This window comes from Calypte anna, chromosome 6, assembly GCF_003957555.1.
Source record: "Calypte anna isolate BGI_N300 chromosome 6, bCalAnn1_v1.p, whole genome shotgun sequence".
In the NCBI taxonomy this organism is placed as follows: Eukaryota; Metazoa; Chordata; class Aves; order Apodiformes; family Trochilidae; genus Calypte; species Calypte anna.
In genome coordinates, this window is record NC_044252.1 from 23,490,917 (window position 1) to 23,517,123 (window position 26,207).

General features: G+C 37.8%; 2 protein-coding genes across 2 annotated transcripts in view; one reads left to right on the plus strand and one right to left on the minus strand.

The window, feature by feature from the left end:
* The first annotated feature begins 747 nt into the window (after positions 1-747).
* On the plus strand, positions 748-4,537 carry SFR1 (SWI5 dependent homologous recombination repair protein 1). Its single transcript, XM_008490384.2, has 4 exons — positions 748-822; positions 3,045-3,160; positions 3,750-4,136; positions 4,346-4,537. The coding sequence occupies exons 2-4, from the start codon at positions 3,065-3,067 to the stop codon at positions 4,535-4,537; spliced, it is 675 nt and encodes a 224-aa protein (XP_008488606.1). The 5' UTR covers positions 748-822; positions 3,045-3,064.
* A 2,315-nt stretch (positions 4,538-6,852) lies between these two features.
* Positions 6,853-26,207, minus strand: part of CFAP43 (cilia and flagella associated protein 43) — a 45,603-nt gene continuing 26,248 nt past the window's right edge. Inside the window, exons 17-40 of the mRNA XM_030453279.1 lie at positions 25,929-26,081; positions 25,382-25,512; positions 24,530-24,695; positions 23,856-23,966; positions 22,140-22,217; positions 21,367-21,492; positions 20,801-20,905; positions 20,078-20,195; positions 19,205-19,410; positions 18,107-18,313; positions 17,240-17,329; positions 16,411-16,488; positions 15,633-15,758; positions 14,985-15,104; positions 14,796-14,903; positions 14,005-14,091; positions 13,637-13,725; positions 13,036-13,243; positions 12,250-12,362; positions 11,287-11,443; positions 10,742-10,906; positions 8,885-8,965; positions 7,653-7,806; positions 6,853-7,010 (exon numbers count right to left, since the gene is read on the minus strand). Of these exons, the coding sequence (XP_030309139.1) occupies positions 6,853-7,010; positions 7,653-7,806; positions 8,885-8,965; positions 10,742-10,906; positions 11,287-11,443; positions 12,250-12,362; positions 13,036-13,243; positions 13,637-13,725; positions 14,005-14,091; positions 14,796-14,903; positions 14,985-15,104; positions 15,633-15,758; positions 16,411-16,488; positions 17,240-17,329; positions 18,107-18,313; positions 19,205-19,410; positions 20,078-20,195; positions 20,801-20,905; positions 21,367-21,492; positions 22,140-22,217; positions 23,856-23,966; positions 24,530-24,695; positions 25,382-25,512; positions 25,929-26,081 (3,135 nt within the window). The remainder of the gene's footprint in view (positions 7,011-7,652; positions 7,807-8,884; positions 8,966-10,741; positions 10,907-11,286; positions 11,444-12,249; positions 12,363-13,035; positions 13,244-13,636; positions 13,726-14,004; positions 14,092-14,795; positions 14,904-14,984; positions 15,105-15,632; positions 15,759-16,410; positions 16,489-17,239; positions 17,330-18,106; positions 18,314-19,204; positions 19,411-20,077; positions 20,196-20,800; positions 20,906-21,366; positions 21,493-22,139; positions 22,218-23,855; positions 23,967-24,529; positions 24,696-25,381; positions 25,513-25,928; positions 26,082-26,207) is intronic.

Consider the following 26,207-nt stretch of genomic DNA (forward strand, 5'->3'; position numbering starts at 1 on the left):
CAAGAAACAGAAATCATGTTTGCTTCAACAGTGCCTTTGAGCAGCGGGGCACTAATCCTGCTCTAAGTGACTGCAACTACAGCTGGGGCTGCTCCTTGTTACAATCACAATCAACCTGCCTGCTTTTCCAGTCAAGTTTCTTCATTTTCACTTCTTTCTCTTTCTATCAAAAGCAAGACAGCTCTGGTCGGGTTACACTTCTCCCTGTGCATTCCTTGGGACATTTTTCCACTTTTGTGAGGAGAGTTCCTGACTCAGAGGTGACGGGTGCCTTGAAGGGGCATTGTGGTTCCCTTGGCTCTGCCGAAGGGTTAGTCCTGGGACTGCCCGGCCACTCCTGTCAGTGACCCCTTTGTGTAGAGGCTGGCGTCCCCTCCCTGATGAGGGGAGCCTTGCCGGAGGACACTGCCTGGCCTTGGGGTAAGCCCAGCGGTGAGGTGGCAGGCCCGCGCTGCCTTAAGGGACACAGCAGCCTAACCCAGCGTGTCCAACTCCGAAAGCAGCGTATGCAAGATCCCCAGGGTTGTCCCTCGCTGGGGTCTCCTCCCCCCGCCCTGCTCATCCCGTCACCTTCGCGGCAGCAGCGCCCAGCCATCATTTGCTGCCCAAGCAGCATTTACCGCCCGCCGGCCCGCCCACAGAAAGGAACTTCGCGTGCCCGCCCGCCTCACATTGCGGTCCAGCCCAGAGGAGCTCGCGCCGGGGGGAGGGCAGAGCCGCGCGCGCAGGCGCAGTGCTGACACCCCCCGCGCACCGCCCCTTTCCCGGGCAGCGGGAAATGGGAACGTGGGGCTGGGAGCTGGAAACTTGGAGCTGCTGCCGGTGAGGGGATGGCGCGGGGGGAAGGGATCTTTCCACTTGGCTCTTTTCCCTGCAGAGCGGGTTCTGTTCCCTACCGCGTAGTGGTGTGGGGCAGAGGGTCCTGGGGGGCTGTTTCTTTCCTTGACCCAGCGGCCCCAGTTCTGGCCCAGCTGGGTCCCAGTGCTGAGCCAGGCCCCATTTAGGCCGGGTGGTGCCTGAGGCGTTTCCCCTCATTCCACTGCCCTGGAGGGTGAATGCGTCCGGATCGCTGCTGTGTCCGCCTCCGGGGTGCCTCTTGGCTCTGCAGAGGGCATCGCCTCAGAAAGAGCTCCCCAGGTCTGCGGCTCTGCTTCGGGGCTGCTCAGCCTTCTTCCCGCTTCTCTGTAGGGTTGAAAAGTACCTAGGGAAAAATTGTTATTGAGTGTTAATAGAGGTGTAGCGATCTGCAGAAAACCGCGGCATATAGCGGCAGGCACTTACAAAGTGCAAAATCAAGCAAATAGTGAAGTGCAAGATTATCTTTCCCCATAGTAGCCCAGGTTTTCCTTACTTGTTAAACAGAATTAAATTTCTGTGAGATAAGTAGCATCACTGCTTGAAATCTTAAAGGATTCTTAGGCTAGGATCTTGGGAAAGAATTTCTAGAGTGCAGGAGATCTACGTGAATGTGCTGCCAAAAAGAAACTTAAACTAAGCATTAGTGAACACTTGGAGAAAGTACTTATTGTTATAATGGTCGTTTGAAGACAAATAATCTGCATTAGTATGTAAGGACAGAGAATCACTTTTTTTTTTTCTATTGAGTTGAGCTTTTTGTTGAAGCTAGATCTTAGGTTTGAAGTTATTTTGCTGCTTACTAGGATATGTTTGTGACATACTGTCTACTTAGGCATGATGTAGCTTTTCTAGGCTCTTGCCTAATAATAGTTACAACTTGTATATTTAATGGGGTTTTCTTGTTTAATTCATAGATTGCTAAAATACCCAATTAACTAGACTTTCTTTACTAACTCTGGAGTTGTTTTGTTTTTAAATACAGTACATTTTGGTGAATTTTTAACTACCGGGGGGAGTGTTGACTTGCAAGATAAGTGAGGACCTGCATCCTTTAGTATAGAAGCAGAAAGGCCAGGGTTGCTGGATTGGTAAATATTTGGTATATGAAGACTTCAGTGTACTTACTCTCTGGAGAGGTTCCCTTGTGCCAGTTGTGTGTTGCCTAGTGACTGTTTGCAGGATTTTATATTGAAGAGGCTTCTGTTTGGAAGCTCCTAATAGCAATTTATGGGTAAACAGGAGCATAACTCAGCATTTCTAGCACTGTTCCAGAAAAGTGTTTTCAGCACAAAGTTTTCAGAACCTGTGGTTCACAAGTGCTAAACTAATTTAAATACTCCCAAATCAATTTGAAGTTTGTACCTATTGAGAGGTATGACATAATTTCAATTAAGAAACTAGGGATGCTTACTATTAATATAAAGTTCTATTTGTGTAAGTTATTACATTGTTAGCATCATCCCCATCAGGATCAAATGAGATAGTGATAATATTTTCAGACCTGGCTACACTATTATATTGCTTTATAGAAAAGATTAGTTGTTTATACATGTGGACAATAAAAATCTTGAGACTCTCAACAAATGTTTTATCAATATTTGAGATGCAGTTACAGGAAAGGACTAATTCTGTATAGACTGGCTCAGTAAGGATTACTCTCTTGAGTTAGACAGGCACCAAGGGTCATTCAGGTTATGAAAATATAGTTTGTTTAAACTGAGCTTTTTCAATGACTTTAGTGTTGCAGGATCTGACTTTGGATTTATAGACACACTGCAGTGGGTTTAAGTGCTTTATAAGTTGTCTTGCTCTCTTAAAACACTTGAAGGTGGGTATTAAAAAAAATGAATGGAGAATATAGTGGAGAATATTTGCAAGGCTTTCATAATTTTTTCATCTTTTTAAGAAAAAATTCAGTAGAGCTTTATGAGTGAGGAAGAAAATAATTACAAATTCATAGTAAGATGCTTTGTACTAGTTAGTTGTGTCATTCATACTCTTGTAAAGGAAGATGCTAATGACCACATGAAACAGTTGTGTAACTTACTTGATTGTCTTTTTTAACTCAATTAGAAAATAAGCCTTAGTATTTCTGATTAGAGCTTCTCACTCATTTCTGCAGCCACATGGCTCATTGTAATCAGGTGAAAATGGCACCATAAATAACTCATTCTGCCTTTTAACAGAAACTAATACCCATCTCAAGATGGAAGAACCAGTGCTTGATAAAATGACATCTTTGTGCAATACTCCAAAGGATTCTGGGACAGCAGCTCCACAGGGGCCTAGTTCAGGGAAACAGGTATGAAACTCACTGTTTTTCCAGTGGTGTGACTCTTCTGATGTAACAAAAATGCTAGTGAAATCATCAAGTAGTCAGAAGTCACTGAGATACTGTTTGTTGGGTAAGTAGTTTATACCTATAGCTACAAAGATGTCCAGGTGAGGAATATGCTTGGTGTAATTTGCTCTGAATATGCAGATGTTTGCTATGGATACAAAATTGTGGAGCAGTAAACCCCAAAAGCCATGCTAGTAAATTTAAATACTTTTTAGGGTTTGTGGTGGGTTTTATTGTTGATTATTTTGTCTTTAATTTGTTACCTTCAGTTTTCTGAAGATGGAATATGGGATTTGTCCTTAGGAAATGTGGAGGTATATCCTTCCATATCGTGCAGCTCTGTGTGCAAACCCACGTGGAAAGAAGAAGTTAACTTTATGAAAGCTATAGTGAGAATTAGGAAGTCTGGTTTTACAATGATCATTGCATATATGGTGTATTCTATGTAAGTAAGAACCAGGGTAAGCAGTTCTTTGAAATTTGATCAAAATATTAGATTACTCTGATCTTTCTGGGTGTTTTTGCTTTGTTTTTTGCTTGTTCTTTTTAGCCAATGAGTGCAGCTCTGAGGGAGCGATTAAGGAAAACGAGACGTTCGTTTAATGCTAATTTTACAGTGGCAAAGCGGCTCAAAGTAGATACTGAAGAAAAAGACAGTGCTGGTGCTGACAAAGGGTGTATGTCAAAGACAGCTACAGATTGTTCCAGATTACAAGATGGTTCTGAAAACCTGGATGGAAATGGAACTGGACATACATCTTTCAAGAGTTCTTTGCAGGCAAATGATCTCTATGGATCAGTAGAGAACTCTCATTTGCTGCAGGCGAGTTTTAATCTGCAGCAGTCCCTAGAAGAAAAAGTAAGGCTGGTGAAACAAGTGCAAGAGAAGGAAGAACTACTTCGAAGGCTCAAAATGGTGAAGATGTACAGATCTAAGGTGAGGTGAACCTCTGAAAGAGCGCTTTAAAATCATCCTTTCGTAGTTTAATCCTCATTTATCAGTTTAAGCAACAATACTGACTGACTTTTTTGTGTGTGTTATGTATTGTCAGTTTGAGGCATTTCATCAGCGTAGATTAGCAACGTATCAAAAAAACCCACATTTCAGAACATGACAAAATTGTTTTTGCATTGTCCTTATTTCAGAACAACCTGTCTGAACTGCAGGCTTTGATAGTGAAATGGAGAAGCAGTACCCAGCTGATGCTATATGAACTACAGTCAGCCTTTTCTGCAGATGGCAAGAAAGTGAGTCTCACTCATCTGATAGATTCTTTTGGATTAGAAGACCAATTATTGCACTACAGCCGAACAGAAGAAGATTTTGTAGATGCATAATCTCCAGGTGCAAAGCTTTCATTTACAAACATCTCTAAGTACAAAGGACTGAATGAATTCTATTCACATGTAAGAAAATCAGCAGTGGACTTCATGCTTTGAGGTTAGGAGGCTTTCATAGGATGTACTTGTAAAGCTGAGTACTAGATACAGCAGGCACTGTAAAAGGTATTACTTAATGGAAAAAAACCTGAACTTGTGCTGGTTTGGAAAACCTGGCTTGGTAACTTGATCAGTGAATAGTTGATTTTTTTTTTAAATAAATGAAGTCATATTTAACAGGTGGAAGGCAGTACATTCTTTCATTAGTCATTGCAAGTTTACTTGTCTTGAAATTAATCCAGTTGTTATTTCTGTGAAGGGGAGTTCAGTTCTTTGTTCATAGATCCATTCTCATTTTGCAAATACCTTCCTGCTGCCAGTGGGTTAATAAGAGCATTTTGCAAGTTAAGGTAACTAATTTTCATGTGGTTGACATTCTGAAGCTGCAATGAGATGTTCTCAGTAGTTTTAATTTTTATTATGGAGGGAGATGTGCCATGACACACCTGTTTGCAAATACTGGCCAAGACAGTTGTCTTCGTGGAAGGTGTCTCTTCAGCATTCTGCCACAGCCTGAGATTATAGAAGGGAAGAAAACTGCAACCAATATCTGTTTACTTTCCTGCTTTATGTAAGAGCCAAGATGTTTCCTCTCTTCAAACCACTAAGGAAAAACAAGGCCTTGTCTCATGGGAGTGCTGAAAATATAGCATGATAAAGATGAATAAAACTTGAGTGTTTCATCTAGCTTCCAATAAATACTTTATTTTTAAACGTTCTTTTTAAATCTTAACTTGAAATTGCTTCATTTTCTCATGGTGGCTTATGCATGTAGTGTGGTGACTTCTGTCTGCTTTTATTCTCCTTAAAATCATAGCTCATCGAGTGTAGTGATACCTATAGTGTAACTACTCTACAGCTCTCCCTCCTATGAATATTGGTTTTTGTATACAATCACATTCCTTGTTTGTCATACCTTAATGGTTCTGATTATGGTTGGAGGTTTTTATTTATAGGTGGTATTTCCTTAATAATTCTTAATAAGGGAGTAATTTCTTGCATATCTCAAAGGAAGATTGCACAGACCCTTTTAATGTTGATAGGGTTCATTAGACTTTAGTCTGTACCCACAACTTGTTCTTAATAGTGAATGCTGCTCTTGACAGAATTTAGGAAGAACAACCCCTATCACTACTCACACTTTGAGTATTTAAGACAGTATTTCTTCTGCCACTTTAATAAAAAAAGAGGAAGGTGCCTGATGAAGGGTGTGGTTCTCCTCCCTGAGGTCCTTGGCACATCTGGGACTCTTAGTTCTAGGGAAGTTTCAGCAGGAAGAAAAGTCTTGCATGAAGAATGGAGATGCAATTAGAATCCTTAAAGACCCCAGTTAGGGGCGATAAAGCAAAACAGGTGGTGTACATGTGTTAAACTATCAAAGCTATTCATGCTGTCACAGTGGAAGGAGTTGAGATTTTACATGAATTTATGAAAGGTGAAGTATTAACACACACCATTGAAGAGGGGAATAAAAATCAGTGCAAATGTATGAGATCAGTCTCCAGCAGTGGTTAAATTTATCAAGATTTTTTTGTCTGTGTCAGCTGTCTTGGAGGGATCTGGCAGGAGAGTAGAGTGCATATCAGTGCAAAGGTCTGGTAGCTAGCAGGAACTATTCCAGCAGGCTTGATGCTTCTTAAAGTGGTTTTCATGTGATCCTGCCAGTGGCAGGGTGGCTGTAGGTAATTATGCTGTCAAAAGTGGCAGCAGCTTTCAGGACTTGGGCCAGGCTGAACATGGGGTCATGCTGAAGAGTACCTTCATCTTCTCAGCTACCTACACCTGTGCCATCTCGGGTGTAAATATGCTTTACATGGAAAAATGAACTCAAAGCCAAACATGGATTTTAGCAGATATGTCATAGAATTTGTGCAGTATTTTATCTCCAAAATGTTCTACAATTGCATATTGCAAAATAAGGATATACAAAACAGTGTACTGTTAGTCTACAATTTCTTACTTTCTTTTCTGTAATGAGCTATATAGTTTATGTAATCAAAACAGCAGAAATGAAAGTGAAATAAAATGGGGCTGTGAATAGGTATACAATATACAAAACAGACAAATATGTAGCTTTCAAAATGAAATTATTTTAAAAGAAATTGCAGAAGTAGCAGCTTGTGGAAAGAAAAGTTCAGGGAGAAAAGACAGGTGTCCAACTTCTTTTTCTGAGATGAGACGATGGTCTTATAAATCTACTTGTAATCTGTTTTCTAAAGAATAGGGAATGTTCTTGATCTCAGTCTTGCAACTTCTCCCTGAAGAATTTCAAACTGTTCTTCCTGTTCCTTTACAAGACCCCGTAGGTGTTTCTGCTTCAAAATCTCTTGGTAACGCTGCTCTGCTATCCTTTGAGAAACATGTTGTGTATCTGGATAAAACAAAATATAAGGGTTAGCTTGTACCTGTAGGGGATAAATAGTCTATATTTTATATTGGACCTCTCCCTTTGTTCTTCTGAGTTCTGTATAACTCAACCATTTTAAAAAAGGCTCACAGTTGGGATTCAGAGTCTTCATAGTACTGAATAAAACAAAAAATTTCAAGAAGGGGCAAGTCTGCTTCCTTTAATTTCTAACAAGTCCCCCCTGCTTTGAAAATCTGTAACTGTTGGGCTATAGGGAAGATCTCTACAGTTTTTCTAACAGCGAAAGCACTTCTCAGCTTCATGTCACTTCCCCTGTTCCCTTCAGTGAGTGGAAAGAAGCGAGTTGAACAGTTCTGATAAAGAATGGAAGTATGAAGGTACTAATGATTATAATATTTTGACTTAAATAGTTCCAGCAATTTAGTCATTTAACTTGGTTTACAAGAGCAACAATTTCTAGGTATGCTCTTAAGAAAACAATGTTAAACTGTGGTTGGAAGACCAGTGCTAATTGTGTGCATCATGTAATAAACAGGTGCTCCTTGCACCATAGCTGATGCTGATGGAAAACAGGACCATATAGCTTTGGAGATATTTTCTGAATGTTTTTTTGCTTGTTACTTAAAGTGTGTTACTATGACTCACCAGCTGCCTCAAAGATGTGCCTCCTTTTTGACACAGAGACAAGCATTTCTTTCAGCTCCAGGCTGAGCTCGTAGTTTTCTTGCTCTTTTAAACTGATGCACTTCTCCAGCTCTTTAATTCTTTTCTGTTGGTGCTTCACATTCTTCTTGTGCAGCTGCCCATTTCCAAATAGATAAAACAAATATATGAGTTTAAACATAAGCTATTCAGAGAAACTTTTGCTAGAAACCTATAATCTCATGCACTGCATCATAGCTCAATAAACTTTCATGTATTTTGATTTGACTAGTAGCACATTCTAGCCTTACTAGCAGACTGTATTCCAATATGCTTTATGGATTTGTAATGTAAGTAGCAGACAAGGAACAAGAGGTATGTGTCAGAGAGAGAGATATTAAAGATAAAACTTGAAAGACAAAGGGAGGAAAGAAAGTCAATTGAATCAGTGAATTGAGAACACTCTTGGCTGCTAGAAGCTGCTAAGAAAAGGGTTGTTTTGCTGTTTGGATGGGCTGTGAAGGCACAAGGTACATACTAAAGCTTGAAGAGGAACAGGAGGCTGATGCCAGCTAGAGCAACCTGGAGAAAATCCAGTTGAATTCCTAATAAACAAGGATAATCACAATTCAAATGCTGAAACAGATGAGGGAGGCAGCAAATCTGATTATTGTGTCCATTATTTTGAATATAAGGGGGGAGTGATATTACAGACAGGCAGGTGCTCCTGGAGAGAAACATTAAGCAGTGAAGATTGGAGAATGCTTCATTAGAAATGGAAGAATGACTTTTATAGGCTATGCTGTGCAAAAAGTGATAAGCAGATCTGCGTCCAGATGTTCAGTAAGGAGAGAATCTAATTCCAGTAACAGCAAGTAGATTTCTCTCCATAGGGTTGATCTGTGCAGCAGTCCATGTATGATGACTTCTTTTGAAGACTTTGGAGAACTGCTGCTGTAGATAGGCAGCTCAGTGCAAGATGAAGAATGTATGGAAAGCCAGATAAATAAATACATGCATATAGATATGTATATTTATATTTATCCCTGTGCACTGTTTCAGCTGTGCTCCAACAGTTCTTGAGTTGTTGACAGTGCCAACAGTTGTCTTGAGCTGGAGAGTAAGCCTATATCATTTATAAATATTCTTTACAAAAACCTCTTGCCTAATGAAGGAGCAAAGTTGGATTTGAACTAAGCATGTATCTCAACGGTAGTGGTTCACTTAGGATTTACCTTGTCCATGATGCTAAGAGTCTGTTCCATCACTGAAATGCGGTGTTCAATGTTGCTGTCATAGTTCAGCTCAGTTAGGAACTAAAGAATTAAAATGAGAAAGAAACCATCTTTTTAAGACTCTTTGTGCTCAACAGTTCTGCACTTTAAAGACACTCATACTATATGAAACTCAATTAGAATTTTGTACAGTAGAAAGGCTTACTAGAAATCATAAATGGACACTTAAGCTGATATTTGATGCTGTATAAATACTAGGCTACAACTGTTAAAAAGAATGTTATCTACTCTGTGTCAGTGGAAACAAAGACCAAGCAAATTTGTTTCAAGGTAGTAAAAAAACTCAATTTATATTTCTGCAAATAAGGTAGTGTGAGCACAGCTAGAGGCTAAAGTGCTATACACTCTGTCCTTAGGCCAGAAAAGGAAGTGATTAGTTTCTGTCAAGTGGCTTCCTAGTAATCCTTTTATTCTTGTATCTGCAGAGTAAGTTGGATTTTAGAGAATTTACTGAAGATCTTTTTCTAGGCACACTGCTACTAAAATATCTCTATCAAATAAAGAGTAAAACAGGCTGTATAATAATAGGCAGTAGAGAGGTTTCTGTAGTTACAGACTCATCCTTCCAGAGTAGTGTACCAACAAAATGACTGATAGAATTTTGCTGAACTGGTCTAAGAATTAATACATGAAAGATCCAGCAGGCTTCTTGCCTTCAGCACCAAAATGCTTTCACTCACTACTTCAAAAATAGCTCTCATTCCAGTTGTGTGCAGGTCTTTGCCCCCCCATGCATTTATCTAATCCATCTTTCTTTACCTGTTGTTGGGGTCTCTGTTGCCTTGTCTTTCCTGCTAACCCCACATTTTACTCAAGTAAAGTCAACCCCCTCAGAGTATTCAAATTTTGATTAAACTGGTATATGCCTTTCCTGTAGGCAAGTCTTGAATCTGAAGGGCAACAGTTCTGCTCATTACTTTAAATGAAGTTTGAGCTAATGGCAACACTTTGCTTCAAGAACTTTTCAGTGTGTTGTCCCATCAGCTCTTTGGAAAGCTGTTTTGTTGGTGTTACGGAACTGCAGACTGTAACTGAGAAGTGAACAAGGAGTTTGGAGAGCAGCAAAACAACAGAAATCTGAGCAAAACTTAGATTTTGGATATCCTTACCTGCTCTCCAATATCCTTCATTTTCTCTGTGCTCTACAGGCTCTCACTGCCTACCCATCCTCCAGCATCCCATACTCCAAGCCTTTATGCCCCCAACTCATTGTCACAAAACCATCAGTTTCCTTGCAGTCCTTTCCATCCCACAATCCAATACCCTCAGCCTTCCCCTACAATCTCTCTTCCTCTTTTCTTCTCCCACTTTGTGGGTGCTGATTTGCCTCTTCCCTGCCAGGCATGGCAGCTTCCTGTCATTCTGCTGCTGGGCCAACAAATAGCAGTGAGTGGGTCTGCATTAGGCTCCTGTAGGAACGTGAGAGCTTTCTGTACTGAGCTAAAGTTACAGTATTTCTGTGAGATACCAGCTGGGGGCACCTCAGACCTTTCACTTAGAAGGAAGTTAGGGTGCTTTACTTAAAAAATCTATTCCTTGTTGCCACAAGATCCTTAACCTACGTCCCAATTTTGAAACACTAAGAGTTAAGGCTAATTTTCCCTGTTTACATCAGAATAACTAGAAGAACATAATCACTGAACAATCTCAAGAATAAAATTTCCCTTTGAAAGCTGAATTGTTTACCTAGTAGGCATCAAGTTTCTCTGTAGAAGTAAGAGACTCACAAGGTATAAATGATCTTACAGGTATAGACAGCAAATTTTCTGCAGTCAAAATAGAGAGAAATTAACTCACAAGCTGGCGATCTTTTGAAATAGGTAGTGTTACAATATCCTGAGCCTTCTGTTTCAGATCTTCTATCTGCATTCTCATTTTCTTGTGCTGCCATTCCAGCTGAAATATCCCTTTAGAGAAATCTTTACATTCCACCATACTAGCAATTTTTTTTTCTCCTTGAGCCTGAAAATAGATTAAGAGGATATTAATTTTAAAAATCTTTACTATTCAAATGCTTCTTAACATGACTGTAAGTTTGCCTTGAGGGAATTTTTGGACTAGTGCTTAGGATATTTTCTATTTATGGTGTGTGTGTAAGTGATAGTGTATCTAAAAACTGCTGCCAGATCATTGACCTGAATTGTATTGATCAAGCATCAAAAAAAGCAGAATGTATTGTAATATCTACATCATGATAAGAGACATAATAGAATTTTTAATAGCTTCTAGATTACAATTGAGCCTGCTGGTGTGCAGTAACACTAAAATTAGGTCCCAAACTGGAGAAAAAGGACAATACATTTGTTTCAAAAGCTTAAGTTTCCTTCAATAACGTAAGTTACCATGATAGCGCAATTGAGCTCTTCAATAACACTCTTATTAATGAGAATGGCATCAGTGTAGTCTGGGATATCAGCACTTTGCAATTCCACCTGTCCTTGTTTTAGCAAAAACTGTACAGTCAAATTCAATTGCAGTTTCATCTTCTCCTCCTCTAGCCTAAAAAGTGGAGGAAGCAGAATCAACAGTTAGTTATTTCAACAGTATGATACAAATCCTCCCATGATTCTCAATATGTTTTTACTTATGATTGGTAAGTGGTATGTTCATATAGGGGTTACTTTTGGACAGCCAGTGGTTTATTTGTTCAAAGCAACAAAAGAATTTGCAACTGATTTCAATACTTGAAATTTTTAGTCACTGGATTCAGCTTAACATTCTAGCAGATGTTCTGAGAGAAAGTGTCCATATTGAACAGAATTCTTAACAACAAGTGGAAAAGAAATAGAGGATACTTCCTGTCAGCACTAGTTTCTTGTATAATTTATCCTGGGGTTTGTTCATGAATGACAATCAATGTGAAAATTTTGTCTTATACATGAAAAAAATGCAGGTCTGATCAGGTCAGTGAAATCAGTTGTCACATGATTGAGCAGCATATTGCTATTAGGGGTGACTGCTGTCTTATCAGGCCTACATGAGCAAAATGTAACTGAACTAGATAGTGCATATATGGCCTAAAGAGCTTTGGGGGTTTCACTGTAGCTTTTGGGGCAGTCAGTTTGCATTGAAGACTCCGCTGCCACCCATATGGATGTTGTTACTTAAGATGGTAGATTAAGACCAGTTTCACCTGCTCACATGTACTGCAATAACACCTCATTTTAGAAACATCGTAACTCTCTTAGATGAATCCTAGATAAAAGAGTGTTTGGGGGAGACAGCTGTGTAGTTCTGTATGTAGCTGGTTCTCTGTTGGTGGAGTATTAAAATATTGCTGAACACAGAAAAAGAAACAAAATTACCAAGTGAGTTCTTGGAAAATGGCTTCTATTTGTGACTCAGTCTTCTTATTTTCATCCATTCTTCTCTGGAGAAAGGTCTGCATCTCTGTCAGTGTTCGGTCCTTCCATTTCACCTAAGGAAGCAACATTGTGTCATTCTGAACTTCGTATGTCAGGGCAAGCATCAAGAAGAGAAGACAAGTTCTTAAGAAGACATATGTATAAATATGCAGTCTGGTATTTTGTGAATGGCAGTAGAGAATACAAAGCACAGAGGTTACAATTCTTACACTGCTCAGAAAATAATTTGTTCATTTATGCATAGTTTATTCACAGGAAGAGAAATCACATTTTCTTATCTCTTGCTTAAAGTTCAAGTATCTCTAGCTAATTCAAATTTACACCTTCATGCTTTTAAACTGAACAGATGGCTTGACAGAACTTCCCAGCAACACACTTTGTTAAGAATTGCTCTGGAAAATACATTTTCTGGAAAAATACAAAAGAATGTGTTGGTCCAAACTCCAACAGATGATAGAAATAAGGAAAATTGTCCTCTTTATTTAATGAAGCCATATCAACATTAAAATCATTCTGATCCAATCTGTTCCCATTAATGTGAACATTTTTCCTCTGAAGGAGAACTTTATGTGGTTTCCCTTGAAAAGATTTCTATTATTCTGAACAGAATGTGGCCAGAAGCAACCTTCAAGCTCAAATGGAACTTACGTGTGCTGCACTGTCTCCAACAAAAAACTAAGATTTTAAAATGTTAAGTATTTTGGCAAAATAAAGAATTTTACTTACGAGCTCTTCACTCTTTATTTTATTTCGTCTAGCTAGACAAAAATGTTCCCATACAGATGGGTTTAGGCCTTTAGGCATGTGCTCAGAACTATCCAGTTCATCCATGGCTTTCATTAAAAGGATAAGTGCCTCCTTGTGATCTTCAGCTGAGCCTGAACAATCCACATATGGGTTAGCAGTGCCAAGAAGCATTCCTGTCACTGGGGCCCTGGTGCACACACACAGTACATGCACCAGTTACTTTTTTATTATCTCTTGCATGAAAGAAGTTCATAAACAACTTAGAACATTTTATACTCTCAATCTCTAGAAAAGAGTAAATAGTTAAGACTGCATATTCCAAAATATAAGAATAGATGGTTTTGAGAATTGATGATTATTTAGATTGTTTAAAAAAGATTGTGTGAGGTAAATAAGGAAATGTAAGTTCTCAAAATAGCAACCCTTAATATGATAGGAAATCAGTCGTTGTTATCTGTTAAAAAGTACATAGTCAACCTTTTATCAAAATAATGTGGACTATTGAAATAAATACTGTTCTTATCTTTGGCACACAAGAAATACCAGTATTTAACCAGATGGAATGAGAAGGAGATCTCACTTTGGTCGATGTTTGTAAAGCTGGAAAAGTTCATCACGGAGATTGGCAGGTACATCAGCAAAGTGTTTTGTAAAACTACATTCCAGATTCTAGGAGGAAAGCAGGACCGGAATGTTATTTTTAAAAAAGCACCTAGATGCTCGTGTCCTGGAAATACAGAATATGCTGCTCTTCCAAGCATTCCCAAGCATCACAGGAATCTAGGCTAACTAATAAATTATTCTATGCTCACACTCTCCTTTATTGCTTAATTTCAGTGATCAGCAAGTTGATCAGAACTCATCTCATGCTTACAGTGAAGCATCTTCTCAAAACACAGCTTGCATTTTCTAATTTCTGAATCTCCCTGTGTTTGTCTAAAGTCTCACCTTTTCTTCAGCTATTGCAGTTTCACGGGTGTCTCGGTAAGCTTCAATTTTGTTTTTTGCAGTCTGGATTGTTCTTGCAGTCTTGATCTGTAGAAAACCCAAAAGATTTCAGGAATAAAAACTTGGTTAGTAAAAGCACTGAATGGCCATTTATATAGACAATTGAATTGACACTTTCTTATTTCTAGAGAAAACGTTGTGAGCTATTTTTACCCACTATATGACTTGTGTATATACTTGTTGGCTTGTATATACTTTCCTATGGATGGGTAAATTCTTCAGGAAGTTAAATGGGTTGATAGGACTATAAAACCTTGTGTGCTCTGTTGTATGTTCTACATCCATGGTCAGGTACTCACACACCACCTCTGTCTATGCTTTGAACTGGTAAACAAGTCAGCATGGCCAAGGCCTACATTAGACACCTCAGCAAAAACTGTGATGGCATTACATATTCTTTTGTGTATCTTTCTGTCATAAAAACATCATAATTGGAGCTTCCACCATGATACTGGATACTAAAAAGTATTATATAAAATAAATAGCAGCATGCCCTTCTGAATGCATGGGGGTTTACCAAAGGACTCCAGATATGAACCTAGATGAGTATCTACTCAAAAACATAGGCATTTGTAATGTATCACCTGTACAAGCTGAAAAAAATCAGTGACCCTTTAAACTGTCAGAAAATTATTTATGGAAAAAAATTTCTTGAAAGAGTGGTTTTCACAAGAAACTGTAGTGTGAATATTACACATTTCCTAGGAACAGCATTCCAAACGATAACTTACTTTTTCATTCTCCTTTTTCATAAGGAAATGATGAAGTCCAGCTTCTCTGGTACCCAACTCTTCATCCAACAGTAAAGCATAAACCAGATAGACAATTTTGAATTCTTCCTGTGAAAAGTTTGTAATAAAAAATGTTAGTATTCCTGCTGCACGCAGGCAGAGATGAAAAATTAATTTTCTCTGTGATACCTGATAGATGACCATCTCTAATTTTACTTTTCTTTCAGAGAGTTTGCACACAGTCTCATCAAAGTGTTGTGTTGTTTCTTGGATGGAGGCTTCAAGTTTCTTCAATTCATTTTCCAGTGCCTTGGACAGGAAAGGAAAAAAGCAGCAATTTTATACATGGAGGAACAAGGAACCTCTGATTTAGTGTATTAGATGCTGGAGGATTCACAATATGGAACGGGGTCCTTCATACAAAAGGTCCCAGAAATTACTTGTCTGGAAGGAAAGTGATGCCATACTACCAAGTTATGCTATCCAAATGCCACTTTGAAGGACAAATGCTGTGGTATTATTTTTGTATGCCATTGGTAACTCTGGAAATGGAACCTGAAAAAACATTTTAGCAACACTCATATATTTGTAAAGGAAAGTCCCCTTTTGCCAGATATCACAAATTTTGGCACATACTAACTGGTATAAGTAGAGATTGCCTTGTTTTACTGTTTAAGCTAGGACTTATTTGATAGGCCACATGATCTTTGTACTTCCCTTGTTCTTCATTTATTCTTTTTTTTAGTATTCAGTTGCAGGAGTAGTTCCTGAGATAGATCAGAAGCTTACATCATCAGCACTGTGAACAAAACCACTCCTTTTCTCATTTTAATATACCCTTCTGTACTTTTCTTTTTCTTCATTCAGCTCCTTGACTTTTTGCTCATATTCACTAAATACTTTCTTTTCTTCCTCATTCCAAGAATGCTCAGGCTTGGATATAAAAGGAGGTGGAGAAATATCCTGGAAGTATTAAAGACAAATATGCTTTAAAAGAAATATTAAGTCTTCATGAGAACTACAACACATCAACTTCAATAGGAAGTATTTCTTAGTGGTAAGTAAGGTACAAGCCTTAAATCTAAGGAATAGGTACATTGTTTCTCTGGTCTGTTAGTTGCATCAGTGGTTTTGCTCTATGTATAGCATGCTATTCTCTCTCCCTTACAGACATTCACTACTCAACCTTGTAAAATACAATATTTTACACTCAGATATACCATTCAGATATACTAGTGTTAGTACAAGATACGACATTTTCTATTGCAGAACCCCAAATCTAACTCCGTGCAAATGTGTACTTCTAAGAGGAGTCCTAATTTTCCAAAGCAGATAATTCCTGGGATAGATCTTGGGTCTGCTCTGTTCTTTTTGTGTGTCACTCCTTCATACTCTTTCCTTCCTCTACTTCTGTGCTATCTTTGCCTAGTTAAATGGGACACTGTAAGATGACAGCCATGGACAACTGTTTGCCCAGCAATACAGTTCTACAATTCTTCAGCCTTCTTCCATCTGTTAGGTTGGAAGTATTTGCTAGTTGAATTTTCACATTTCATTTTGGAAACTCACACACTGTCACAAACTGTTGACATGATATGGCAGAAACACAGCTCACCATTTTCAGGATGTCTTCCTTTCTGACTTCTAGCATTCCACCCATCATGTCATTAAGAGCACGCAGTCTGTCATTGTTCTGGAAACGACCACAAAAAATATTTTAGAGTACAAAAAGAAGTGCAGTAACTGGAAGCTTTGGGAATGATAATAGGGGTAGCTCTTCTCTGTATCACCTATATGATTACATTGTATGTCACTAGTAGATTAATGCTCTTCAGTGATGTGTGTGAAATATGGTAAAAGTCTGAGTTTTTTCTGGTAGACCAGAAAAAAGTTCATACACCAAATAACTTAATAAAACTCTGCCCTTCTGGTAGTTTTGGAAAGAATACACAGGCATAGACTACTCCTGGCCAGTTGACAGGCTAGGAAAAAGAAAGCATAGTGTCACTGCCTTATTGTGCATCTCTTAGGACTGAAACCATCTTAGGCTTTTCACAGATGCATTTTAAAGCCAGAGGAAAGCATTATGATCTTCTAGTCTCGTCCTTGAAGAACATTGGTCACTCTGTCAACAAAGACACATCAATAACAAATCTCTTGATTGAGAGCTGTAGCATGCATTTAGAAATATATCTAGTGCTCACCCACTCAGGCCTTATCAGGCCTGATAAGGCCAACGTAACACTGTATCTTTCCTTCCCCAAGCTGGTCGGTGTGGTACTGACTGTAAAAGATACTAAGTGGGAAAAAGCACACATCACCATTACCAGCCCCCTTAAATTTTTTCCATACTAAATTACTGGAATATTCCAGTGCAGCATTAACTAAATAAGCCTAACCAGAAACAAAGGCCTATTCAGGATAAAGCACATTATTGAAAGTACCATAGCAGCATTGCGTCTTTCCATTTCAAGCTTAGCCAGCAATTCTGCTTTCTCTCTCTCTTGCTCAGTCAAGTATTTTTCAGCTTTAATCTGAGGGAAGAAAATGAGGTTCATATCAGGGTTCTTTTCTCCAAATGTGATCACATGTGGACTAAGGACATTTGGAAAGATGGTGTAATACTAATTCTCAATGCTTTTTGTATCTCTGCTCTGGTAGTGTTTCTGAAGAAGAAAATTGTTCTTTTTTTTCCCAAAAGTTATATTTTAAAATGCTAACATATAAACAGCCATCATATTTCTTGATGGTAGCTGTGTTTTGTGAGTAACTTTTCTGACAGTAGAATAACACAGATTACTTGGAAAGAAGTGAGAAAAGACTGACCAAAAGTGCAGGTGACAATAGTGGAATACATTGTATAAGAAATAAGTTTGGTTTTTTATAAATTATCAATTGAATTTATCAGTACAGTATGCTAACTATGCTTTAGTACCAAAATACTTAGTTTGAAACTACTTAGTTTCTCAACAGTGCTAAGAGAAAATGGAGGAACCCTCACCAGTGGAAACAATCCCTGCAAGCCTGGTTTGATTCTTATAGTTAGGAATAGGGGGAATTTCTATCTAATTTGTGTACAATTAAAAACTTTTAACAGCCATAAATTAAGATTGGATACATTTTATTCATTTCTGATAGACTTATTAAGAATTTTCAATCTAAGAAGGAATGGGAAGCAAAAGAGTCAAAAAGATCATTTTAAGTACACATTGGTTTTAAGGCTTTTCATTATTGACACAATGTCTGGAAATGAAAAGAATTAGGGAACTGTATTTGAGTGGCTGAGAGAGAAAGATTTGTTTTTCAGATACCTCTGAATCCTGAACAGTGAGTGCTCGCTCAGGTTTCTCATTATCTGCAAGACTTGGCTCCCACACTTCTACTTGGAGGTCAAGTTGTGCCAAGATTTCTCGGATCCTCAGGTTTCTTTCTTTCACTCGTGCTATCTCCTGCTCTTTTTGTTGTACAACTGTGTCAAATTCTTTATTAAAAGCAGTTTTCACTTTGTAAATGATGTCCTGAAATACCAAAATGTTGCAATGTTGCACAGGTCACATCCATCCATGCCTACATACCATTCCTCAAGGCATTATAATCACAATAGTGTGTATTTGTGTGTATGACAGGGAGATAAACTGGTAAAGCCTTTTTGTGAAAACCATAACGGCAGAGCTCACGTTCTGTTCAGTGGAGGTAGGCAAATTCTAACTAAGCTTGCATCTAAAAGTCCTTCTGTTTCTTCCCTACCTAAACACTAGTGTATCTACTAGATTTTTATGGATTACAGCGCATAATCATTGAGTTCTGCTACCACTTACAGCCCTAAAGAGCTCTAAAGAGGCAGTGCTTGAGAGTAGTTTAACTACTTCGATCCTTGTAGAAAATGTTCATAAGAAGCCTTTTCTGTATTATGTTTACTACTTCCTACACTGTCCAAGGTAAGAGAGTCTGATAGTAACAATGAAGGAACAGAAATATGGAAGACTCCAAATGAAAGGATGGTAGGACTGGAGAGAAAGGAAATGGTGTGAGGATCCAGCTGATCTTTCATTCAGTAGAAAATAATAGGAAAAGATATCATGTTTTTTACAGGGCATGTTGAGATGCACAAAGTAGCTTTTGCTATACAAACTCTTAAAATGAAGCACCAGTGGGCACATACAGATATTCTCAAACTAGGTAACCAATTTCATAATTTTTTTTTCTTCCAGACCTGAAATGTCAAATCCACATGGTGCTCTACTGCACTATGTGCATTTATCAGCTTTCATCTCAGTAACTCACAGCCTTGTGCAACTCTCTATTAGGCAGTGTCAGCATGCCCAAAATCTATCAGTGTCTGTGACTGCTGTGAGAGCCAACAGATACGACAGCATCAATGCAGCAGTATAAACTTAAGAAGCCATCACCTTCAATAGAACTATCTGATTGACTTTCTGCTCCCTGGTGTGCAAGTCCCATTGGTGGTACAGGATGGATGTATCTCCACCATACAGAGAGCTCAGACTTCCAGTTAGGCAGTAAGATGCACTATCATCAGCCATTACTTCTGCCTTCTCTCCTTTGTCCTCAGGTAATACAGTCTCAGACTCAATCTCAACATTTTTCTTCTGAAATATAACAAGCATGATAACTGTTAATTGTGTACACAATCCAGTGGCACAGGTATGAAAAAACTCTAGAGGTTATATTCTGCAATTAAGCTCAGTGATCAAAATAATACAAGTTGAAATGATTGTATTTGAAAAATTTGGTACATTTGTAGGTTCCTCAGTACAAGAAAGGCATGTGATGGGCCACTAATACAATTAAGGGTTTGAACCATCTAACATGCACAGACAGACTCAGAGAGATGGAACTTTTTAGGCTCAAGAAAGAGAAGGCTCAGGGGGATCTCAGTATTGCATATAAAAATATGATGGTGAGGAGTAAAGACAAAAGTGCCAGTCTCCACACAGTGGTGTTCTGTGACAGATTGAGAGGAAATAGGTATACATCAACATACAGGACATCCAAATGAAACACAGTAAAACACTTTTCCTGCGAGGGTTGTCAAACATGAGTGTGTTTAATATTAAACATGTTTAATACTAAAACTTGTTCTGAGTAAACACACAGCATTTAATTTTTACTTATCTTTTAAACATTTTTTGCAATTTCTACAGCAAGAAAATGTACCTTAGTGATGTATCTATGTAAAGAAAGATGTATCTAGGTTAAGGTGCCCACTCAGAACATCCTGTTCTGAAATGCCTTTTTATTGTACTTCAAAGAGATTGGTACCTTAGGATCAGCTGTCTCAATCTTCTGTAACCGTAGAACTTTCTCCAAAGTTTCTAGCTCTTCTTCACTACGTTCTTTCAGTGGATAATTCTTCACTTCACAAGCCATATGGAAGCACTGTTCAAATTTAAAAAAAAAACAACAACCAAAAGCCTAAAGTAAAAAGTTCTTTAGAATGCATCTATCAATTAATTTGTTCAGTATCTGAATCCTAAGCAGTTACAAAAAGTCATTAAAATCAGGAATAAAATTGAAGATCAATTAATATAGACAATACAGTAAAAACACATGGATAAGACAAAAAACAATTGCCTTTTTTAGTAATGAAAACATTTGGTTTAACAGCCAGTTTTATCAATTTGACTTATTTCCCTCTGTTTAAAATAGGCAGAATTGGTTATATTTTGGCTTTATATTCTGCATAGCAGAAATTATTACTGACTGCAGACAGAAAAACAATTTTAGCTATTCTTTTTGCAACAATGCATAAAGATATTGTCCGAGATCAAGCGATTAAAGAGTTGCTTATTTGCTTATCAGCACTCTTAACCACCTTAGAAGGCAAAATGAGCCAGGGTCAGACAAAATGAATGGAATGAAAGATTTGTATAAGCTCTGTAAAGAAGACTTTTTTTCTCTATACCATACTCTTATTTATTTTGTTTCTGTACTTAAGGAATCAATAAACTACTGCAGAAAATGAGTTAGAAAGCAGAGGTTACCTTAACTGCACGTCCTTTTACATACATAGCATCCCAGCACTCGTGTTTGATGACATTTTGCAAATAGTAGTTGGCTAAATTCTTCATCTCAATCTCCTTCCTCACCTTTCAACATACAGGAAAGATAATAAGAAGAGATGGTGCAAAATAACAAGATATGGGCAATTTGTATTGAGTTATTGAAATAAACTTAACAGGTGAAATGGGTTGCCAATATTTCATCATCTTAGACTACTGCGGTTATTGTCTCCAAAAACTATATTATATATTGCTACTACTGAAAGGCATAATTTTATATTTTAAAAAAATACATAGAACTTAAGCAATGTGTCCAAGACCACAGCATCAGACTGACAGTTTCTGGCATAGGTCATATTCCAATAGGCATTGACTGCATCAACAGCTTCACATGCTTCAAAAAGTGACTTAAAATACTTAAAAATTCTTAAAAAGTTTTCTTGCTTCTCAGCAGTGAACAGCAGCTTTGAGATCATCCTCTGTTTTTCAATTATTCATTCTCCTTTTCACTGCTCATTTTAAAATGTTGTCCCTTTCTTCTGTCCTACCGTGGCCACTTTTTGTTCAGCCTCTGCTTGTGTCCTTTCCTGTTCTTCTGTATCCAGGTTGAACTCCTGCTGCTCCAGTTGCTCAATATCTGGCACCTGTTCATTTTCATGCATCATTTTCTGGATCTGTTTATTTAAAAAAACAAGCATAAGGAATAAAAAGTAATTCAAATGTGAATAGAGGAAATATTGTTTTTAACACTGTAGAACTTCATGTCAGAGGATGTGATTTTAATTGCTTCCTCTTTTAACCTCTTCATGATAATTGGTAGAATGTGCTGCCTGTAGCTAGTGAGGGAGAATACATGAGTAGTCCTCCATGCATCCTGAAAGAGCACAAGTCCATAGGCCCTGATGAGATGCATCCATGGCCCTGAGGGAACTGGTGGATGAAGTTGCTAAACTACTATCAGCTTTGAGAATTTGTGGCAATGTGGTGAAGTACCCACTGACTGGAAAAGAGTAAACAAACCTCCCATTTTAAAAAAGGGATGAAAGGAAGACCTGGGGAGCTACAGGCCAGACAGACTCATCTCTGTGGCCAGCAAGATTATGGAACAGATCCTCCTGGAAACTACACTAAGGTATGTGGATAATAAGGAGGTGATTGGTGAGAGCCAACATGATTCACTAGGGGCATATCCTGCCTGACAAATCTGGTTGCCTTTTACAACAGGGTTACAGAGTTGGTGTATAAGTGAAGTGCAAAATGAAGAGCAACTGGTATCCAGCAAAACAGGTAAGATGAGCCACCACCTTTGTAAAAAACTCACAGTTTTACGCAGCTTTTTAATTCCCATTTGGAGCTCTTCCTTCTGGCTAGCAAACCTCTCAGTCTCTTCTCTAGTTACCTGGCATACAACAAATACATTGTTGAAAGACAAGAATAGACAAAAAGAGAAAAAAGATATTGAAATAATAAAAAGAAACATTATTTATACAGAAAACAAAGTTCTGGAGGGATTAAGAACTGAAAAAGACATAATCCTAATTCAATAGGATGATTCTTAGAATTGCTCAAAATAAAAATGATCGTACAACATCACATTGTAAACTGGTTGTACAGCAATAGAGCTTAAAAAAATATAAAGAATTACAAGATTATAAGAATTATAAGATGATTACAGACACATTGAAATGGGTAAAGCCTACTGCCAGGATGTGGTTTATATTTCTTAGATTTTTCAGTGTAACTAAGCATCTCTAATAGTAAATTTAAAGACAAATAAACTAACATTTGCTACACATTATGGAAACAATGACATTTTCTTTGCCCCTACAGCTTTTCTGACTTTTATGCAAAATTTTGCAAATAGTCTGCACCTCTGGAATTTGCTTTCCAAAATAAGTTTACAACTTGAAATAGGATGGTGGCTATTTATTGAAAGGAAGGGTGTATCATTCTGACATTGGATGGACTCTGTCTTCTGAAAGTCAGATGCAAATCTCATAGGACACTAAGGAACAGTTTAAGACAACCTAGGACCACCTTGCTGCCCTTCAACTTTTGATTCTCATCACTTGTCCCTAACTGATACTGATAGTCATGTGGTACTTGTGCGTACAAACAGTCACATGGATTTGCCAAAAAAACAACAGAGACACCAAATTATGAGTGCCAGCATCAAAGCAGAAGCAGTAATACATGTCTGGGACATGGGTGGAGAAGAAGCCACTTTCAGTGGCAGTATGTTTTGTACTGACTTCATCCACTTGCAAAACAGCATCATAATTTAGAAAGCTACTACTGAGATCACCCAGAAAGCAATTATATTTTGGTTTGTCCTATAATTGAACCTCAAAATTTGTACAAAATACACAGCTCTGGCTCATATCAGAAAGAACCTCCTAGCATCCATAAATTCATATTTCTGGGAAAAAAAAATCTATACTAACATACACATAGCAATTTCTATGCACACAAGGCACTAAATCCCCTCTCTGTAGACAGTTAGATCTTTGATGCACTTGTACTTGTTAAAAGCTCTGGTTACATAAGATACTCACCTCAACCTTAACCTGAAATAAACCTCAGGGATTTTGTAATTAATGTCATATTGTTGAGTATTGATTTATGAGAGATGTAGAATTTGTCATTCTAGCCTTTGGGAACAAGAGAGCACCTGCTTGGTTTCTGATAATACCATTCTGTGCAACTTTATTACTTTTAGAATAAAAAAAATCTCTGTAGGTTTCTAAAGAGAGCCAGTTTCTCTCAGAAGATTTCTTTTTAGTTTACTCCTTGTATAGAAAGGGTCTTTGGAGTTCTTATTGTGCTAGGAACCTTCTCTGATATGTTTATAACCTTGACCTACGATTTCTAAAAGTCTAGATCACAGTGCCTTAAGGAGAGGTCCAAATGTCAGAAAAGCTTTAGAAACTAGATTGCTTAGAAACTAGATTCCTTTAGAGCATATTATTCAGCATCCCAGATAACTAATGACTCTTGAAAACTCTGGTTTTGATTAAAACATGTTCTCTGAAATTACCTTCTTTATTATCTGACCTATCCATGACATGTCATCAGTACTGGCAGAATACCAAATGGTGATGTTTCCATCTTCTGCCACCTCTACACTGGAAGATTTAAAAGCTGCCTCCTGAAATTGAGAATATAAACATCCATCTCAGATACTTCAAGAGAATGAAAGAGAGACAGAAATGAAATAAAGAATCGACTCACATTACAAGCAACACCACCACCACCAAGCTCCAGAGAGTATTGGAAAATTTTTATTTCCTAACCAGTCCCCAGGTTTGATCCTGCAAACCCTTGCTATTATGCAATGCTTTTTAACTCCAGTGGGCTGACTGTACTGATCTATGTAATTACTGCTTTGCTTGATTTCAACAAAAATGTATGAGTAGGAACACACTGTATAGCAGTAAAATCACACTGGGAATGACACAACTTCACATGAGACACTGATTTTCACAGCTTTCTGTAGAATCAAGTGAAACTGAAGATGTGTATGTCCTCTTCCCATAAGTATTAATTTTCCTTGATAATACTATTCCGCAGATTGATAATGAAGCATATTCAGTGTATCCTAAGGGATATTCTCTTACAAAAGAATCAGAGTTTATTTTGAGGACTGTTTTTATCATGTGTAATTTTAGGATAATGATCAATCTTTTCCCCCCATAAAAATAATGAAAACACCTTAAATTTCTCTTCTGGAAGTGATTCCAATGTGGATTCTTGGTCAAGCTGCCATTCTGCCATAGATTTTAAAACATTATCTTCATCTGATGTAGACTTGTTCAGTAGAGCAAGAAGAGAATGCCAGTGATGATCAGCTTCCTCAACTTCAATGTTGTCTATCTTCCTGATGAACAGAAATGGAATGGATGTATCTGTGTACTACGGATAATGATGAAGTATTAAATATTTGTTTTAACACAATTAATAAGATGTTTAAAAATGCCTGTTCAATATTTTTTACATATGATTCAATACTGCTTGAGTTCTAGAACTGCATAACTAAATGAAGTTCCTACAGAAATTCCGAAAGATGGATTACTCATATCAGAAATATTGCTCTGGCATTGTCATCTTTAATCTCTGCATTTACATGAATATTTGTTAAATGTGAAAAGCTGTAGTTTCAAGCATCTCTTACTCCCAATGTCTGCTGTGGCTATAGCCACAGTTGACTTCCCATTCAAGCTGTGCAGTCTCCTTATTGCTGAGTTAAAATAATATGTCATGAAATAACATCCCTTACATCTCCAGAGAGCTCTTTCCAGATGGTTTACTTGAGAGTGGTAGGAAGCTCACTATGAGTAATACTTATCAAAAGATACTCTTGTATTGCAACCATAGCCAAAGTACAAGATTTTTCATGAGCTAGGGAGACTGGCTCTGAGGATGAGTGATTTGATTTCTATCCAATTCTCCTCTCACTGTTAGAGTAATGAAAAGGAAGTCTAGAATCACAAGTATATCCAAAAATCAGTCCTTCAGGATCCAATAATTTACACCATCAATATTGGTCTGCCACTTTATACATACTTCCATTTCAGGCACACCAGGGCACCATCTTTTTCACCATTAACAAGGATGAATTTCCCATCCAGTGAAAATACCATGGATCTGATTCCCCCTCCTTGATATGAGTGGCAATGCTTTTGAGCAAGTATATCCTAGAAAAGTCACAAAACCAATATCAGCAAATGCATTTTTCTAATGGAATGTCTGTAAATTATGCTTCTTTATTTTTAGATAAAAGTCTACCCAAAACATCAATGCAAGGTACATAAAAGACTAGGATTTTTTACTACAGATGAAGCAAGCATCTAGTATATTGATTTTGTAGGAGATCAAAAAGAGTTGGAAAATTATCTACCCCAAGTTTTACTGAAAGTAAGTAGTTTGTTTGATCACATACACATTTACCATAAAACCTATTGTACTCTATAATGCTGTGTCAGTTCACATTCAACATAATTTTTTTTCTGGAATACCTTCTATTCAAGTGAAGAAAAGCTTACAGTGAAAGAAAGTAGCTTTCACACCTCTTTCTCATGTAAACAAACCCAGTGCCTGGATGCCTACATACCATAGTGAAAGTATGATAGATGAACAAAACCCCATCCTTTGCTGCTGATGCCAACCACCGACTGTTGGGTGATAAACAGAGGAAACCTGATCCAAACTGATTGCTAGGAATTCTCTTTTCTGATAAATATACTGCTGGATCTTCCAACTTATTCTGCCAAATAAACAAAATGTTAGCATTAGATCAGATGATGGAATTACCAGTGCCATTTTGAGAGGACTAATGATAGCTTTCATAGTTTATCATGTGTGTTGCAATTTACAATGCTGGATACTGAGC